This window comes from Megalops cyprinoides, chromosome 5, assembly GCF_013368585.1.
Source record: "Megalops cyprinoides isolate fMegCyp1 chromosome 5, fMegCyp1.pri, whole genome shotgun sequence".
Taxonomy (NCBI): Eukaryota; Metazoa; Chordata; class Actinopteri; order Elopiformes; family Megalopidae; genus Megalops; species Megalops cyprinoides.
In genome coordinates this window covers 6,597,914-6,618,561 of record NC_050587.1, presented here as the reverse complement: position 1 = coordinate 6,618,561, position 20,648 = coordinate 6,597,914, and the positions used below count along the sequence as shown (strand labels likewise).

The 20,648-nt window shown below is 43.9% G+C and overlaps 1 protein-coding gene across 2 annotated transcripts in view; it reads left to right on the top strand.

Moving 5' to 3' along the window:
* The window catches only part of LOC118777415 (WD repeat and FYVE domain-containing protein 3), a 75,097-nt gene that overhangs the window by 520 nt on the left and 53,929 nt on the right, over window positions 1-20,648 (top strand). For both annotated transcript variants that reach the window (XM_036528284.1, XM_036528285.1), the window contains exons 2-3: window positions 17,460-17,670; window positions 19,129-19,252. In XM_036528284.1, the coding sequence (XP_036384177.1) occupies window positions 17,491-17,670; window positions 19,129-19,252 (304 nt within the window). In that variant the 5' untranslated portion in view covers window positions 17,460-17,490. The remainder of the gene's footprint in view (window positions 1-17,459; window positions 17,671-19,128; window positions 19,253-20,648) is intronic.

Genomic DNA, 20,648 nt, shown 5'->3' with positions numbered 1-20,648 from the left:
TTAAGCCGGTTTGTGTATTGTTCATGTTGCGAGTGAGTGGACTAGTATACAGGCCTCTGTGCAGGGAAAACAGTCGCGCTGCTCCTCACCTTCGGGTTTAGAACTGCAGTGTAGGGACTGAGCAAAAGATGACCTCAAAACTGCTGATGGTTCGTTTACATGTAGCAAGTGTGCATACAAATCTGAAAGCAATACAAAATGAAGTAAAATAATAATAAATAACGTTACAGTGATGTCAACATTTGCCTTAACACATGTCTACGTTGTTAGTATTTCCCTGTTTAAGTAATCGCAGCCCTGCCTGAGTGATATTGCTTTAATTAATATTAACTGAAAGCTGTTTTCACAACTGGGAACAAATGCTTTTAATGAGCTTAGTGAACAAACTGACGTTAACCCATAATTATAATGAATGAAAATGCGTCTCGGTTTCAGTGTTGGAAAAATGACATTTTGGAAGGCGAGTCTCTCAGCAGAATGAAACTGCAGTTGCAGAACTGCAACCTTTAATGACGTTTTCGGATTTACTGAAATCCAGTGTTTGTGGAAGTAGCTAATGAACTTGCCCGGGTGGAACAGTGTAGAGCTGCGGATGTCATTTCTGTTGCAAAACTGTGTCATCCTGTGCCATCGCTGTGGTTTAAATGCATTAACTTTCTCAGCAGACGCCTCTCACAAGCATGTCATTAAAATGTACTATTTGTTTTTTTTTTTGTGTAGTATCCATTTATACATATACCAAATCAGTTAAGGTTACGTACCTTTAATCTGAGTATGCACCCGGCTCTTAGTGCAGTTCCTTAATGTACTCCAGTGTGTGCCAAAAGGATAGCCCAGCTGCATGAGGCAGATTTATCTGCAGTATAGAATGACGTTAAATATTGGCTTCCAGCTTAGTTTTTTTTTTTTTTTTAGCAAAACTTAAAGTGATAGAATCTTAGTAGCTTGTAGCATCAAGCACAGTGGACAGTTCAGAGGACTCTCTTTATTCGGTGATATTGTATGGCTGTCAATCATGGCTGCTGAGAGCCTGACCTGGGCTTGCTGTCTTCATGCTCTGTGACATGGCTTGTGACAGGTCCTCCCAGCTCATCCCTCTTTTTCTGAAGTTTTGCCAGGTGTATGAGTACCTGTCAAGGCTTATTAGTACTTATACAGACAAAACTCTAGCACACCTGTGATGCCCTAGTATTTGCTTTGCTAGTATTCACAGTGAAGGAGCTGTTTCGGCACTGTATCGTCTTATATGGAGGTGTTTCTATTGTAAACAGATGGGTCTGGCATGCAGTTCTTGCATATCTTGGTATGTCAGCCATACCTAAGTGATCCTAGCTGTATGAAATCATCAGCTGCAGTGGGATGGAGTTGGACAGATGCCCTCCTTATTAACACAGTCAAAGCAATTGTCTCAGCACTAGTGCACATTTTGAAACGGGACACTGCGGATTAAAATGTGTTGATGTTTCGCCTCTTACTGAATACAAATTGCAGACTTACCGTAGAGGCAGCTTTTCTGCTTCAAACCTCAACCGTCCCTCTGAAGAACTGCCTGCAGTAGCAGGTTTGTGTTTAATTGATTTAATAGCTACCTATTTGAGCTAATGCATTTTAACAGAGGTTCTTTCCCACATGAGCATGTGTGTTGTGCTCTTGGTAAGGCAGTTGGTGCTACTATGAGTTTCTCCTCTAATTGAGGTTAAAAAAGGGTAAAGACAGGGGCTCACTGAGCTGCAAAACAATGCCATACTCACTTCCCTAAGATTATGTAATGTCTTAATGTGGTCACAGCTCAAGTGGATGCGTGGTGTGACACACAGAGAGAGGGCTCCTTTGGCCAGCAGTTGGGCCTGTTCCGAGACCAACTGGCAGTTAATCTGGAGGCTGCTGAAAAAATCAGTTGTTTCTCCCTGAAGGATCTCTAAGGGTCTTCGATGGAGCTTTGTGACATCATTATCACAATCTAAAAGGGTGATCAGTAGATGATCCAAGTAGATGATTTCTCCAATGATACCATGGAGAAAATGCTTTTCATAGTAATTTATTAATACACGGGTTTTCCTTACCTGTAAGACACAGGAAGCCATGTTGGAGATAAACAGGCAGAACAGAAATGTTGTCTCTATCTCTTACCGAACAGATTTTATGGGTTTTATGGATACAGTTCATTGCTGAATGCAATAATGAGCAACTCTGTGAATGTATTGCATTTAAAAAGAGGTTAAAACTTTGTCCGGTCACTCTATAAAAATTTAACTTGATGATTTAGCCACACCTTTGTAAGTGACATTGTCATGCTGCTGATGTAATAGTGTCTGCTGTGTTGTGAACTGTAGAGCAGCTGTAGGGCTGTTTCTTGCTTGATTTCAGCCCTGACTCACTGCAGCATGTGGCCCCATGTTTGTAGATGCAGTTTGTTATGCAGTGAGAATACCTCAGCAGATATTGCATATCTGACTGTCGTTCTTACCACTGGAAGTCAGATTAAAACGTGTTGTGTTGACATTGTTGCATTTGATTGTATATGATATGGTTACTGTTTGCGGTTAGCAGCACATGATTTCCTGTATGTAAACTGATATTATGAAGCTCATATAGTGAAGGTAGGCTGTATTCAGACACCATTTCAAAGAATGAACCTCCATACCTTTGGAGGATTTGGGTAAGCCTGGTTACAATGCAGACATTTTCATTGGGGTTTGGTGTTTCACAGCCTACACCACGCCTGCACTCTTTTGATTGTGTTGCTACTATAAAGTCCACGTTAGGTCTTCATGACTGTGGCCTGTAATTATTCCAGTATCTGTTGTAGTTGCTGGGGCCTCTACATTTTTTGATGTTAGGCTTATACGTGTCTGAAATGACAGTAGCTCATTGTAAATCATCTCTGTCGTGTTGATTAGAAGCGGTGAGAGCGGATGGTGATTGGCCATGCAGCCACCAGGGCATTTCCTTGAGTTCACTGCTTTACTGTGAGTCAGTGCTCGGTGTCAGTGCTCTCTCTGATGTCACTGTCCTGGGACAGCAGCCAGAGGCCACTGCTGAATGCTCTGTGTCCCCCTTCTAAGGGTAGTCACATGCTGTATCTAGCACTGTAGCATAATCCATTAAAATGAGTTGTACAACAGTTACTCTGGAATGAGCTGGCTTCCCTTTTATCATTCATACTGATTGCTACATTGCTGATTACTTAAGCTGAATAGTTTAGCCTTTTTTGGCCTATTTTTTTTAGTTCTTATGAACATGTTTTTTTCAAATGCACATAGAACAACTAACTAACAAAACAGACTGCTATTCTGAGAATGGCTAAGGTCTGGAACAAATGTAAACCAGTGAGGCAGCTGCTGCTAACAGCTCACAGATGCTGCATGGGGCACATGACGGAATGGAGGAGATGGAGGAGTGCTGGGACCTTTGGAGCGCATTCCCTGGGGCTGTCATAATGTGTCATGGTTTGAGGAGACAGCAGTGTTGCTCACCGATGCCAAGTTACCAGCTCGTTGCTGGATGTTGTGAACAATCGAAGGACAGGTTTTAGAGGCAGCTGCAGTATTCGCATTCAGAGGTTTGGAGTGTCCCTGTGCAGGTAGAAGAGGATATTTGGATGTAGTGTCCTTGTACAGGGAGAGTATGATTTATGTGCTGGCCTTGGACAAGTAGAGTAGGGTATCTGGATTTGTGTAGGGCCCTTGTACAGGTGGAGCAGGGTATCTGTGTGCAGGTAGAGAAGGTGATCCGGATGCATGTAGTTGCCATGCACAGGTGGAGTGTGGACATAGCTAAATACAGTGATGTATTCATGTATCACCTTATAATACTCTTAGAGCAAGTTGAGGAGCAGGGAAAGCTCTCCTCAACCACCAGTGGAGTGTAGCACCCACTCAACGGGCGCAAGGCAGCCATTTTACAAAAGAACATTCACCACATACCAGTGTAAGTGGGGATGGAAGTATTTATCTTCTCCAGTTAAAACAGGGGGTGATTAGAGGGCCAGATTGAGAGTGCTGGATTTGGACAGTGGCCAGAATGCTGCTCTGTGAGATAAGCGATGAGCAGCCAACCAGGACCTCAGTGTCACATCTCCTCTGAAAGATGACGGGTCACTGTCATGACACCGGGGTGTTGGTGTTCTGCAAGAGGGATGACTGCCCCCTACTGACCACTAACACCCTCTGCTTGAGCAGCTATATTTCCAGTTCCCAGCTGCTCTCTCTGCAGTGGATCCATTAAAGCCAGGGAAATCATCCAGTGTCCTCTGATAGCAGCAGAGCTCATTAAAGAGAGACTTTTGCCTGCACTTCACTGCAACATCAGAGTGTGGACTGGACTTTTGATATGAATAAGAATATTCATTGCAGGTGGGTGTATAAGCCAGTCACCTGGATACCTGGGGGTGGAACAGTGTTTGACTAGGTTGCATAATCTACTCTGTGAGTGGCAGGTCTGACCTATAGCTCTGCAGTGAGGCCTCCACCCTCACTACGTTACATTACATTAAGGTCATGTAGCAGATGCTCTTGTCCAGAGCGACTTCCATAGGTTACAGTTATATCCATTTGTACAGCTGGATATTTACTAAGCAATTGTGAGTTAAGTACCTTGCCCAAGGGTGCAACAGCAGTACCCCAGCGGGGAATCAAACCAGCAACCTTAAGGTTATGAGTCCTGCTGTTTACCACTATACCACACTGTTACCAGTAGGGGAGAGAAGCTGACTGACCCACAGGGTCGTCGCGGTTTGAGCAGGAAGAGCTCTCACAAGGTCAGAGTGATCAGCATGAACAGATGTCGCAACACTTCTTTTGTCAGCTGGTTTTGAATTGAAGCGAAAAGCACAGAATGTGATGCCATGGGGTTTTGGGACAGGGTGGGCCCGTGTGTCTGAATGAACACCCTTCAGCTGCGAGTTACATCTGAATGTGCTCAAATTGCTGGGAACATTTTTAACGTTGTTTTGACTGTATTGGTACATTATTTGACATTCCAGATATCTGTGACTGTCTGAAAAGTACAGAGAGAATCAGTGTGACTTTTATTTATTTCTGGTTCAGTCATTTTTGATTCAGACTTGTAACAATTTTGATGCACATTCCTGTAACTACCGTTTTTATTCTTTATTGCAAGAAATGCATCCCCTGAGCCTTATCTTAAACACAGTAACCTTGTCTTTGTCATTGTTGATAACCTTTAAGGCTTGAACAGCCTCAGGCAAGTGATGACCAGCCAGCTTTCCAGTGATAACTAACTCTTTCACAGGCTTAATTGTACAAATTAAGCCTCTGGCCAGATAGATGAAGACTGATGGCCATGCATTTCAAATCAGATGAGGTAGCAGGGTGAATGGGACGGGCCTCCATATCGGAGTGAGGGGTGTGACACGGCACTAGCAGTCCAGCAGCATTCATCAGAGCCAGGCCATGACCCTCCCAAACCCAGCCTGTGACAAGGCACGCCTCTCCCGTGGTGTGAGGGTTAGGAGTCTGCCCTTGATGCCCTCTGCCCTCTACCCTCCACTGGTAATCCACTCCACTAATATACCAAGTATTTTCGCATTTACCCAACAGTGTCAGCTGAAGAAGAGCTACTGCATATGTATATGTATATTAGTGTTTGCCATGATTCTGTTTAGAAGTGGGTGTCCATAGTTATGTCTCTAATATAGTTTTCACTGCCTTATTTCTGACTAATCTCAGTTTGTTTTTTCGTTAGCTAATACATGGCTAGAGACTGTATATCCTTCAGGACATCCTCTCTTTTTTTTATTTCATCATGGATTAAAAGTAGTGTTTCTTCAGGTTTCAGGTCCTAGTGCAGTCTGTCTTGTGATTAATCCAAAAACTCTGGCATCCCTGCACTCCCAAAACACATGGCCTCCGCCCACATCCCCATGAGACTTTCTAACTGTCAGTGCACAGAGTATTCAGCTGAATTGAATTCTCATTGGCGTGTTTGGTGGTATAAGCCATTCTATGGAGTATTGTGGCTTTACAATTGCGTGCACAGTGGCTGCATAAGACCCATAATACCCTGCAGCCTGAAAGCATGCAGCAAACCTGCAAATTTTGCTATGCTACAAAGAACAGAGATGGCTACAAGGTAAATATGATTAAATGTAGGCAGGACAGAATAATAGAGAGCAACATTATATGCACACCCACATTTAAACCTGTAAGCTATATTAATGCACAGTGAGTTATGCCAAACTGAAAAGAGTATTCAGATAAGCCAGTGTCTCCTTGGCCTAAACAAAGTCCCCCTTGTGGGATATTAAATATTGGAATATTGGAATATTGGGATATTGGACTTTAGACTTCATCATATCTTCTGAAGCTATGTCTGTATGTGACTTTATTCTCAGTCTGAGGTTACAGTGTTTATTGTGTTTGTTTTGTGGTATACAAATAAATGTTAGTAAGCACTGGGCCCTCAGCTCCGGACTCTGGATGCTATATAAGCATGAGGTATGTAGCTTATGCCATTCAGTTAGAGGGGAGCTCAATATGAGCTTGATGTGTGGTTGAGTCTTTGTGTTGAGGGAGTGCAGTGCACTCTACTCCAGCAGCAGCGTTTGTGACCTGCAGGATGCGTACCATGAATGCCATTGTACTGTCATTATGAAGGGCATACTGCACCTGGCCATTATTTTCTCTTCAGGTGTGTTGCGTCCAACGACAGTAGACCAGAGCAGGAAGTCTGCCCTCTAAGTTTGGAAACATTTTTTCTACAAATTGAGTCTTTTTGGGTTGTGTGTGTAATGTTGTAGCTGTCAGAAGATTCTCTTTTTGTTGCAGAGAAGTTGAATCAATTGGTTGTGTTACATTTAGAGAACATAAAAACCTTTTTGTATACTAAAATGCAATAACGCTTAAAATCAAGCTAACTTCATGCATTTAAGATGGATATTTCAAACAAAATAGACTTTCTGTCTTCAAAATTTTGTAATGTTGAAACTGTTAACTTTTGTAGCATAATCTAAATTTCAGTTTAGGCTTACAATAAATTGCTTGATAATTAATTGTATTTTTTTACAAACATATTAGTGTAATAAATAATTAGCAGCAGTAAGCATTAATTAACAAATTCTTTTAAATCACCAACATTGTGATGCACAAAATGTTTAGCAGGAACTTTGCAAACATAGAAAGCCTGGGAATAGGAATGCAGGAACAAGTAACATTTGTTCAAAAATTGTTTCTAGAATGAATTTTTTTCAGCCCAGATCCCTGCACCCAGAGTATTCATGTATTCCCAGACTCTGAACGGCACAGAGCAGGAGCTAGGGCAGGACTGGGAGCTAGCAGGCAGGCGGCGGGTGTCTCACAGCACTGGGGTTACGCTGAGATGTTCGCAGGGCACTGGGAGAGCTGCAGGTACAAGGACTGGCTCTCGGAGTGTGTCTGGCTGCGGTACCTGCCCTAGGAGCTGTGTGCTAGTGTGTTATTAAAGGGGTGTCAGTGCTTGTGGTAGTGGAAGGGAAAGCTTAAATGTGCAACACAGGGCAGTTTCCTCAGGTCTTGTATTAGGGTTTTGTGAATCTCAGTCTTTGTCTTCGGCTGGTTACCCTGAAGAAGTGCATATTAAAACTAACTTAAAATTGCCCAGTGAACTGTTAATATGATCTGACAAATACACATATTATCATGTATATAAATGGTAGATGGTTCATTTTCACTCTGTTTTCATCATACTGTCCCATTAGTTATTAATCCCTGTGTTGAAAGCAAGCTCAGGAGAAGAGGGCTAGTGTTTCACATTGTACGAATGTGAATTTTGCAGCATATCTGGTAGAAAAAAATCAAACTTTTGCATTTAATTCACATTGTGTGTGCCAGACACACTTAAACGGTATGCAGAAACTGATTCCGAAAATGATCTGGTTTGACTCACCATTGCTCCTTGTTGAATTTCAGTGGAGAATTACAGCACATTGTCACACTAAGAGATGGGAAAAGCAGACAAAGAAAGATCAGCACTTGGATTCAATTTTAAACCACAAATGGCTGCAAACTGCAGTTTTAATTTAATGCTGAAAATACGAGGCGGGTACCCTAATTAAAACAGAATTGAGAGTAATGGAGCTCATTCTCTGTGCTTTTATGATAAAATTTTTTAAGAGTGAATGATAACAGTGACAGTTATGAATTTAAAACGCTGTAGTACTGCGGTGGTGCGGAAAAAGTGAGTATAATAGCCAGTCCTGTGACACCCTGTCTTTCCAGTACTGTCATCTGAAACAAATTTGCTCAAATTTTGTGAGTTGACATGGGAAACGATTTTACTGGATCTAACTAGGGCTGTGCGATATGACGATACATATCGTGTGACGATTGAAAAACGTTGTTCGTTTCATATTATGCTCTATCGTTTATTTCGTTGTGTTGCAAATCACACACTTTATGGCAATATTTTTCATCATTTGGACGACGCTTTGCGTTCTTCCACATGGCACGAGTGCCAATCTGCGCATGTGCAGAAGGGATTGGACAACAGGCACAGATCGGGTAATGACAGCCAACACAAACAAACATGGAGGAGAGTGAACGTGAAACAGAACTATAGTTGAAAAGTGTTTTCTATTTACCTCTTTTCATATTTTATACATTAATATGTATATACTTTATGTTTAACCCTTTCGCACGTAACTTATTTTTATGCAATGTAGCACGCTGTACATGGTTCATTATGTTTTCATTAGCGTTATTAAGCTTCTCATAGTTTTCAGTTAGCATTTGCTATTTTTAACGTAAAATCGCTGTTTCCCCAAAGCTAAAATTAGCTAGAATTTTTCCAATCTAGTGTTTTAATCGCACCGGTTTTAGCATACGCGCTAAACAGCTAATCACACTGGTGTGACCGTATACGCGAAAGGGTTAATTGAAAATTTGCACAAAGGTTCTAAATAAAAGAAAAATAATCAAATATGAGTAAGTACCTTTTATCTGTCGAGTATATAATTCAAAATGTAATAAGAAATAGGCCTTTCCATGCGGTCATTTTATATAAACTATTTATTCATTGAATTTATGGAAAATGTGCTATATCGTGATATGTATCGTTATGGGGATATGAAATGACCTATATCGGGATATGAGATTTTGTTCATATCGCACAGCCCTAGATCTAACACATTTGAGCAAATAGAGATATTTTTCTGCTTATTCTTGCTGTAGCAAGCCGAGCCCTTGTGAAGTAAAGTGCTTGATTGTGATCTGTGCACTAGTGATTTAAAATGAAACCAAAAGAGGAAGCCTGGGACTTTTTCGGAGCTGCCTATGCATAGTGGGAATGGATTTCCTCTTCCATATTACAGAAAAACTGCTTGCACGTCTTGTGTCATTTTCCTCAGTGTTTTGTCGGCCATTCTTAAGAGGCTACAGTATCTGCACAGCCTGTACTTTCATGACGCAGTAACTTAAAAACATCAATCATTAAGGATCTGTGGCTTTGTTTATAGTAGGCCTGGAATTGGGTCAGGCCCGAGTCAGCGCTGGTAATTCTGTAAAGCTCTGCCAGCCGTCACTCAGCCTTTGTTGTGGAGCTTGCTCAGTGGTGTCGTTTTTATTGTTCACAGCTCGCAGTTGTTGCTTGTGTGCGAGTGGGTCCAAGCCTCAACCACAGAATCACCAAAGGAACTGTAAATCCTTTTGGCAGATGTTGGAGCTGGCATTTCGTTCTGAGAGCAGTGGAAAAGCTACGAGATGAGATAGCTTAGCTACTGTACATTTGGTTGAGGGGGCTGTGTGCTTTAATGAAACTGCCCATTCATCCAGACCTGGGCTGCCAGCGGCAGCGATTAAGTCTTATTACTTTAGGCCGTCGTCAAGTGGGCTAATTCTGCAATATTGGATTTGCTGCACCATATTAACAGATTTGCCTGGGTGACAGAGTGAATTCCAAGAAACATTACACACTTAGAAAGGAGTTTCTTAATGAGTTGCTTCGTGTACACATCACTGTTTACATTTTTAAACATGAGTGAAATAACTGAAAAATCCTGAAGAAAATTTTTAAAAATCTAATGATTTAAAGACTAAGACTTACAACTAACACTGTGGCTTGGTGATGCTTAAAATCTGTTTAAACAGACTAATTTTAAAAAGTATCTGATAACATAAATGGTTACATAATTTGTTCAGGAAATGTTTTGCATGGTTTATCAACCTGAAAAACTTTCCTGACAAAAGAACTTTCTGGGTGTTTCACATTTCACTGTACCCACCTGGGGCAATGCAGCAGAACTCTGAATCTTGCTTTGTTTAAGAGCGTCAAAATCTGTGCATTGCTACAAAAAGCGCACTGACACTGTTTTGGGAATGAAGGAATAAGGTGTGTGAATGGTGTGTGGTGCTCATAACAGAATCTGTATTCTTGCATAAGACTGTATACTTGTATAAGGCTGTGTGTTAATCCTGTGCATTTTTTCTTGTATAAGATTGTATACTTGTATAAGTCTGTGTGTTAATCCTGTGCATTTTTCCTGTGGTTATCTCACATGGGATGTAGTAATTAATTCACTCAAACAATTGGCTTTAAATTCTACACTTCTGCGTGACAACATAAAGGCACAGTGTCTTTGCCCAGTCCCTGATGTGTTAATACTTTGATTTCCATACAGTATCTTCACAGTGGACACACTCTGTCCTCAGTGTACTCTCCTTTAGCCTGCACAGTCCAGAGCAGTGGATCCCAGAGAAACTCTGCCTCGGCCTGCACAGTCTAATGGATCGTAAAGAATTATGGCCTCTTACTGAACAGTCTAGAATAATGGATCCCAGAGGCACAGTTGGTGTAAGCTTGAAAAGTTTGGAAGAATGAATGAAAGAGAGGCACTTGAACAGTCTGGGATAATGCCTCAGCTTTACCAGACTAGTGTAATGAGGAATTGCAGTAATAGAACACCATGGAGAGTTTTGGGGACTAGGCTATTGCACAGTAAAAATGATCACTTTCCTCCTGTTGTCCACTGCTTTGGCTCTTCATGATGATGATAAACTGTAATGTGTGTGCCTGTCAGAGCCATGGGCCCGTGTAATGAACAGCATCTCTCACTGTCATGGAATATGAGAGTGTAGCAGTGTGGAAGAAATGTTTGTGTTATAATGTTGTGTGGAGGATCACACATCATGCCTTTACTGCTCAGCTGTGTACAGAATGATTAATGGATTCCTTGCACATACTAATAGGCTTGTAAGTGAGAGCTGCATGCAGTGCTTACATTGCTGTAAAGAGGCTTACTGTAATTCCTGGAGTGCCGTTGTGCTGCTTTGTGTCTGTTTTGAGGGCGGAGCCAAGGTGTGGAACTGCATTGTGGGCTCCTGTGAAGGGGGCAGGGATCTGCTGTTACTGGCTCCACTGTCTCACTGGCTCACTGAATCATTGTCCACGCCCCTCCAAATCAGCTGGGTGCCTCTCAGCCACAGACCCCTTTTTGCTGGGATCTTGTGCAGAGTGCATTTAGTAGTTATAACTATGTGCCAGAATGCTGTCCTCCTCATGTCAAGGCACAGGCACGGACTCAGATGCAGACCATCTTCCACCAAGTTCCAAGCGGCTTTATTAGAATCGCAGGGTGGCAGAACAGGCAGGGTGAAAAACCAGGCAGGCAGGCAAACCGGGCAACCAAGGAACAGGGATCAAAAAAGGAACAGGCTGGGTCAGAACCGGGCAGGCAGGCTGATCAGGTAGCCAAGGCAGGACGGCAGGCAGGGACAAGGTACGCAGTCAGGCAGAAGTCAAAACGAGATCAGCAACACGAGTAAACAGGCGGGTACAAAACAGAGAAAACACTGAGACAAACTGGCAACAAGACAGAGACAAGTCAGGTATATAATGGACTGGGCTGACGAGGAGACGGGATGCAGGTGGGCAGACAGGCAGGTGGAGGCGATCAGGAAATCAGGTGGGCGGGGACAGGGCGCAGAGCAGGGCAGGGCTGGAACACATTGGAGCTGTAAACAAAAGCACATGGACACTGACAGACAGGGAGAAACACAAAAACAACAGCTAGGGGGCCGAAGTACTGACACCTCAGCTTTACTTAATTTATAGCAAACTTTGGATACCCTGTGTCAAAATTATCAAAAGTCCCATATGAAGTGGTTTTTTGTTTGAATTTGACTGTGTAATGACAGGCTTACATAAACAAGGTTACATTGTTCTGAAATGCATACATAACCTCATTAAGAGCCAAACCCAAAGTGCTGTGTCTGCCAGATTATTGCATGCGTCGGCAATTTGATTGACTTGGCTGTGAGCCGGGCACTGGTTTGGCGTGTGTGTTGAAGGCTTTGAAAAGAGCTATTAGCAGGCCCTGATTGGTCAGGCAGCTTACTTCCCCTAAGTGCAGCAGGTCTGTTCTGATAGTCCTCACCTGCAGGGCCTGCCCTTATGTACAGTGCTGTGAAAAGACAGGTGTCTGATGGAGAGCGGGATGAGTGTGAGTCTCACGCTAGATCTGCGGTATCGATCGGCGGAGCTTGCAGCTGCCGGGGTCATCAGGCGGTCACCCTGTCAGGTGACTCAGGGACATCAAAGGTTTCAGCTCCCTCCACGGCTTTCATAGCTGAAAGACAAGGCCGGGCAGGTCTGTGGCGTGGAAGCCCTGGATTTGGACTGGCAGGTTTTTAAAGCTCTGTTTTCCGCCTTGTGTTGTCACAGACTGGGAGAGGGACATGGTGGTGGAGTGTATCTGGTCTTTTATGAGTCTGTTGTTCCACTGTGCCTGTGGGAGCAGAGGGGTTTAATCCATTTTTTTCATATTTAAGAGTTCACACTGTCCCTGGGTATGCTGTCCCAGTAGGTCCTGTTGTGTTGTGATTGTTGTGTTATGTGGTGTGTGTTCTGCTGTGTGGTGCTGTAGCTCCTGTTATGTGGTGTGTGTTCTGCTGTGTGGTGCTGTAGCTCCTGTTATGTGGTGTGTGTTCTGCTGTGTGGTGCAGTGGTTCCTGTTATATGGTGTGTGTTCTGCTGTGTGGTGCTGTAGCTCCTGTTATATGCTGTAGCTCCTGTTATATGGTGTGTGTTCTGCTGTGTGGTGCTGTAGCTCCTGTTATATGGTGTGTGTTCTGCTGTGTGGTGTGTGTTCTGCTGTGTGGTGCTGTAGCTCCTGTTATATGGTGTGTGTGTTCGATAGTTGATGTTTTCCTGAGTCTGTGTGGGCTGAGATGACTCTTACAGTCTTCTGCTGTCTAAGCTATTTCTGTATTTAAGTAGGAGTCAGTGTAACCAAGTGGTGGTGTGGCAGTGCAAGGACACACTGGTGGCAGTCTGCACAGAGCAGTGTGTGATGGCGGTCTATGCAGAGCGGTGTATGATGGCATAGCAGTGTAATATTTGCCAGTCCCTTCCACTCCAATTGGCAGTGGACACACTTTAATACATGCTCACACAAAAGGACTTTGGTGACTATTTAAAATGAATGTTTGTTTAATGTTAAATAAATGTTTAAAAGTAGCACACAGTAAGTGGTCCGTCTCACCAGCCCACTGCTCCTCTGTCCTTGTGTGCTTAAAGTATTGTTGCCCTCTGTGGGAGGAGCACATGGTTCAGTCTGCAGTAGGGGTGGGCGATATAAACTTAAAACTATATCACAATATTTCATGGTATTTTTTGCGGTAACGATATAAATGATGTTATGAAAACAGTACCATTCGACACTATCTTTTTGGCGACAAGTCACATCAGCATACAGTCTTGCAAACACAAACATTGATCCAAAAAAGTAAAACTTAACCCTGACCATCATCAAATACTAAACTATATCAATTAAGTAGGCTAAAAAATAGAATATGAATTTTATTCATAAATTATTCCATTGAAAATGCAAACACCAATACTCGCAGGATTCATAATCTAACCCCAGGAAAAACAAATGGAAACGTTGCAAAAACTTTGCTTAACATTATTTGTTGCTTGCTGAGGTGGCAGAACAAATTTGACGTGTTTCCACCCTTTGTTGAGACGGCTTTTGACACACTTTACAAATCACAGACGTTTGATTCACATCTGATCTTTTGTAACCGAACCACCTCCATATTATGAAGGAAGCTCCTTTTTTGGGATTAATTCTTCCTCCTCCTAGGGTTGGAACTCCGCCTTCTGCCATGTTTGTTCTCGTTCTGCGTTTGAGATGGTGAGATGCCCATGATGCAGTGTGTGTGTAAACACATCATCAACTATATCATCAATATCGCGGTATGACAAATTCTTATCATGGGGAGGAATTGTACCGGCATATCATGGACGATACGATATGGCACAGCCCTAGTCTGCACTTCTGTAGGTATGGAGGGCAGGTGTGACCTCGGCCAGGTGCTGCTTAACAGTACCTCCTCATGCTGGCAGGAATCAGCCTGTTCTTTTGAGTGGCTTTATATTAAATGAAAGAAAGCCGTTTTATTTTATTGGGAGCATAACCAATACAGTTGCCAGCATCTGAAATTGATGCGTGGTGTTTGTAGCACTGGAGTCAGTCTCATTATATTTAAAGGCAGAGCCTGTCGGGCAGCAGAGGCATTGTTCCTTGGAGCACATGGTTTGCACAGCCTCTGGAAGATCATAAATATTACAGCTAACCTACTTTACAGTCCCGGGCTGTCTCTGTAAAAGAGTCTCCACTGCTGCACAGGTTAGGAAATGCGTCCACTCATTAAACATGCAAGAATGCATTTATTATTCAAATATTCAGTGGGTTTCCTCTCATTTGGCACTCAAATGGGAAGTATGTCAGCAGTGAAATATGAGAAACTGGATCTGAAGCATGTGCCTGGCATCAAAGAAATACCAGATTTTTTGCTTTTTCACCCAGAGAATTTGGATTTGGGCAGGCACATGTGGAGCTTCAGTTCGGTTGCGGAGCAGCTCCCAAGATGTTCTGTGAGGAAGAGAAATCAAATTCATGTGGGAGAAGAAGACGTGGAGCATCTGAGTTGGGTTCTCATGTCTAAGTGAGACTGGCTGTAGTCATTCTCATTTTTGACTATTTGACAGGAAATGGGTGCAGTTCTTGCATTGGCACTGAGGAGGGAGGACAGTGGGAAGTGGGGGATGGGGGTTGTCACACCAGACTTTTATGTGACAAAGGAAAGGAATCCACCCAGTCTGTCTGCTGTCAGGAGATCTGACCCTAAGACCAGGTGGCGTTCCCAGCATTGCAACACGGTGGAGTTTTGGACAGCAGCTGGTGTGTTCTGAGGAAGGCAACTGCAGAACATCCGAAGGTCTCACGCTCTGTGTGGTGTAAATGCATCCTTTCTGCTGTGTCAGGAAACAGGAAGCAGTACTGAGAAGGTTCTATGAGGAAAGAATGGTGTCCTAATGTACCTCACAGATGCTGCCCCTGTCATGTGCTGCTCATCTCTTCTGAGAGTAGAAGGAGAGATGGTGTACACGCTGCCTGGACCCTCCACTCGTACGGCAGAACCTCAGAACACTGGTCTGCTTGGTGTGTGTAGCTGTGCTGTCTCTGCTCAGCTGTGTTAGCCTTATAACCTTAGCCTAATCCTCAGTTATTTTTCTTTCCTGTTAGTCAACAGTTTGCAGCCAGATATACAGTGGGGTATAACCTGGCCCACGCTCCGGGGCTGGGCTACACCTCTGCTGTCTATCAAAATGGCACAGAAAGTGCCCTGAAAGTCCAGGGCCCAGCGGGGTGCAGACTGCACACAGCTGGCCGGCAGTGGAGAGGTTCCATTGAGCCTTGTGATAAGTGCACACAGCTGAGAACAGCTAACGCATCCCTGAAGCTCTCAGCACACACCGGTTAAGGTGTAAAACAGTGCTGTATGGGCCATGTACCATAGTGATGACCATTTGTGATATTACGTTACATTATTGTCATTGAGCACGATGCTCTTATCCAGCAGTGGCCCAGTGGGGAATCGAACCAGCAACCATTTGGTTACAAGCTCCTTACCATGATGCTATACTGCCACAGTGTCATTTGCTGTTGGAGTGGCATACTGTATATTTCATTTGATCTCATTTTAACCAGCAGAATGCTGTGCTGGGGAAACGTGACCTTGAAAGGTAATGTTGTTTTTTTTATTTTCTAAACAGGGAAAGTGACTCTTTGCATGTGTAGGTCACGTGGCTAAATGCTGTGTTTGTGGTTTGCATGATATCCAGCGTTAACACTGTCCATTTCCAGCAGCAGCTCAAAAATAGCTTCTCCAGCTTCAAAGTTATATACATTGGTGCTGATTTGATTCAGGTTTTTGAAAAGCTACTCTGTGTGTTTTGTGATGGTCCATTCTAGCAAAAGATGAAATGGGAAATGACAATTGTGCAAAAATGGTACGCTGAAGCCAAAAATACAGTTCCTACCGACTCCACGGACTGGTCATGATTTGTTCTTAAGAGTTGACATAGCTGGACGTCCCCTGCGGGGGCGGAGCTGAGTGCGGGACGTGTGGTTGGCTGTCAGGGCACCTCACTGTTACAGTACAGCATCCCGACACATCTCTATCCGCTGCACCCTCAGTCCTGCAGCCCTCAGCGACACTGATTGGTGGAGTGTCCAGGCTGCATCCTCAGAGACGGCCAAATTGCTGAAGGCTTTGACTGATCTGAAACAATTGCTCGCTGAGCTGAAGTCCCTTGCAGTGACTCATTTTCAAAGCCGTTTTAAATGATTTCTCTGTTCTAGTTGAAATTCATGGGACATGTTTAAGTGTTGGTTCTAGATGACATGGGCTTGCAGCACCTTAATCAGGAGAGCTCAGCTGCACCTCGCTCTCACTCATGAAAGGGAATCTCAGTGTTTGTGTTGAGTCACATGTTTAGTCTGCACATGTCCTTCTGTAAATGCCAGAGGCAGTGCTGTTCTCACATCTAGGAAAAGCAGGCCTCACTACCACTCTGTTTGGAAGTGTGAAATCAATTCCCAGCAGGTCTTGATGTTTTAGTACTTTAACTTGCAAGTAAAATATACACACAAGTCTTTTTATTTTGATTATTACGGAGAGGTGCATTGAGCACTGAGATGCACAGCGTGGGTGAATGTGTTGGAAGAAGCCAGGTGAGGTGTTGGAAGAGGCCACAGTAAATTGATATACTGAAGTGATGGTTCAGGAGTTGTCAGTGGCAGAATTATGGGATGTGATGCTGGGATGTCAGTTGATTCTCTAGAAATGCTCAGTGTTAATCAGTGTCCTTTCCTAGTAGACTGACTCTCTCTCTCTCTCTCTCTCTCTCTGTCTCTCTTTCCCTCTCTCTCCCCCTCTCTCTCTAACTTTCTCCATCCCCTTTCTTCCTTCCCTCTCTCTCTCTGACTGATCCTCTCTCCCCGTCTCCCTCACACCCTTCCTCTCTCGCTCTTCCTATCTCCCTCCCACTCTCCCTCTCTCTCTCCCCCTCTCTCTTCCTCCTTCTTTCTCTTTCTCTCTCCCTCTTTCCCCTGTCTCTCTTTTCTTCCCTGCCTCTCCCTTCTTCTCTCTCCCTCCCTCTCTGTCCCTCTTTCCCAGGGCTGGCTCTGTCCTGTAGAAGCCGCTCGAGATGAACATGGTGAAGAGGATGATGGGCCGGCCGCGGCAGGAGGAGTGCAGCCCCCAGGACAACGCGCTGGGCCTCATGCACCTGCGGCGCCTCTTCTCCGAGCTCTGCCACCCGCCCCGCCACATGACCCAGAAGGAGCAGGAGGAGAAACTCTACATGATGCTGCCCGTCTTCAACCGGGTGAGCACCAGGGGGCGCCGGGGGGGGGGGGGGTTTGCGGCTGTCAGTCATCCTTATTAGAGTCCAGCTCTCCCGTCCTGCTAAACTGTCAGCTTGTCATCGGTCCCGCCTGGTAGGGCCAGGAAAAGCATCCACTGTGAGCCTTAAACAAGCAGCCCTTTCACAAGAATGCTTTCAGCATCCATGCATTACCTGAGTACCAGCCCAAGCATGGGAGATCATGCTGCCATTATAGTAAGTGGCTCATAAATTTGAGATGGTCTGTCCATTTGAGGATGGAGGAGTCCCACCGGTGATCAGTGAGTGAAAACAGACAACACTGTGGCTGCCTTCGAGTCTCCCTCTACTTCTTCACTCTTAATCATGTTGACTAATGATGCTAACTAGCCTGTTACGTGTACAGACTAACCAGAAACTATTATTACAGTATGGTATCTGGCAGCCCTATGCAAACTGTAATTATTCCTCTGAGCCAATGCATTTAAAGGCGCTTGACATATTTTATGAAGCGTGTCTGACAGCTCTCGGCATGTTGGAAGAGAGAGCGAGGCCTACGTAGGTCTGAGCTGCTCTGGAAGTGAAGAGCACTCGTTAGGAGAAGGCAGCGTATCACCAGGGGTCACGTGTCACTCTCATTAATCACTCAGTAATGACAGCACTCCACAGCCTGCTGCTAAACCCCTCCCTTCTCCCGTTTAGCACAGGGGGCACCAGCTTCTGCTTGACCCGCTCTGCACATCCACAGACATGCAGTGAATTCAGCTGCTGCTTCACGCACCCAGCGGACATCCTCAGACATGGCTCTGACATGGGCTTTGTGTCCAGCTCGTAATTGGGCTTGATGTGTGGCCTTCAGACAGCTCACAGCTGTGAAAATTGTCTCTGCAGACGGGCTGTGTTGTCTTACATAAAGGCCAATTAATGGGAGAGGGAATCTCAGTTAACTCTGTGTTGATTTGTTTTGATAGGTGCTGACATTTACACAAAAAATTAAAAGAATAAAAGTGTCATTGCAGTTTGTCTTTCAGACTAGCATAAAGGATGCTAAATATGTGCCAGTTTTCTCTTAAATGTTTAAATGGAAATGGTTTCACAGGTTGATTAAAAATGATATATTGAAGTAATTAAAATCCAGTGCAGGGAGGGAAAGAGATATTACCACATCATTTGATTAATATAAACTTTGCAAAAAGAGCAGCATGTTCATCATCAGTTTACTTCAGAACATTGAATTTCTTAATACTGATAATTGGTTAATATGCATGAATACGCAGACAAACTTTGGTAACAGGCTGCTTCTGTGGGTGTTTTTCTATAGAGCATTTCTGTTCTTGTTGAACTGGTAGCTTAGTCATTCCAGGTGAGCATTTGAAGTTGCTGTGTTGAGGACATCTGATGCACAGGTGTGCTGTTCAGAAGGCTTGTGGCACTTCTCCCCCCTGTGTCCCTGTGTCCCAGGTGTTTGGGAATGCCCCGCCCAGCACGATGACAGAGAAGTTCTCAGACTTGCTGCAGTTCACCACCCAGGTGTCCCGGCTGATGGTGACGGAGATACGGAGAAGGGCATCCAATAAGTCCACAGGTACATTCAGCACAGAAACCGCCTGAGACTTGCTGCACCTGTAACACTGATATTCCCCACTCACTTCACATGCCATCACACACTACCAGAATTCACTGTTTTTCTACCATAGAGTTCTCCCTGTTTTTCTACCATAGAGTTCTGTTATCACTTTATCCAATATATATTCTTTATTCACCCATTGTCAGTTTGGCTCATCTCACTGTGACAGCCTCTGCAAATGTGTAGGAGCGCTGAAGCAAGACAAAGGCAATCCTCTAATACTCTAACACTCTTGTTTTTCACACTACAGTGAGGTGGGCAACAATAGGTATAACAGGGTTCCTGAAAGCAGTGAGACAGGCACACCCTGCCCACCCCTATCCCCGACATAATGAAGGCAGTTTGTTCTGCAGCTGTGGACAGCCATTTGTTGTAGGCTGATGACACGGATGGGATCGACCCCAGGCCATAGCGCACACCTGCAACCAAAACAAGCACCTTTCTGACATAGCCACAGGAGAGTTCTGCAGTGTTTACGCTGGTTTTATTATCAGAAACTGATTTTGATCTTAGATTAGCCACATAGCTAAACAATTCAGATACGCAGAAAAAAAAAAAACACCCTGATTCAGTGCATTGTCACTTTCGTCTGTGGAACAGCATAAACAGCACATTTTCCCAACCTGGTTGAGGTGGGATGATTGCAGTGCTTGGGCTGAGAATTTAACTGCAGCAGAGGATTTAACCACAGGACCTTTGTAAGCATGAGCCTGGGGCACTGTGTCATGTGTGTCAGCTGCAGGAATGAGACTGGGGCATGTGGCATTGCATTGCTCTCGCCCACGTGACCCCTGTTACGACTCTGTCTCACGTCTGTACTCTGGCTTTGCTGCAGTTCCAGTGCCAGTACGCAGTGATAAAACAACGATCCCACTGTGGAGTGCAAGATAAGTTTTAAAGTGCTCTCTTTAATAAGTGTGCACCTTGGGGCCTAAATTGTATTTGTTTACTTGAAGAGAAATCTTTGTTGATTCTGATTCACCAGTTGTAATTGTAATTTTCAAAGAAGTTTGAGTCCTTAGAGTAACTAAGGATGATTGATTTAAATGAGCAGAGATGTAATTTATCAATACCCTCTGCAAATGGATAATTAATAGCATTAGGACTACTTAACTTAGGCAGCTCCTGGTGAATACAGATGTTGTTTAGAGAACAGCAAGCTCATTTTGTTACCATTATCGTGAATCCATTATATAAGTGTGTTAATAATAATACAACATGGATGAATTGTGCTTTTGAACTGACAAAGTGTTGATTCAGGGACTTGACAGTGTCTTCATTGGCTGAGTACTTTGGAAATCAACACACAGTGAAATATGACAGTCAAAAAAATTAGTACCACAGATTAAGGCTG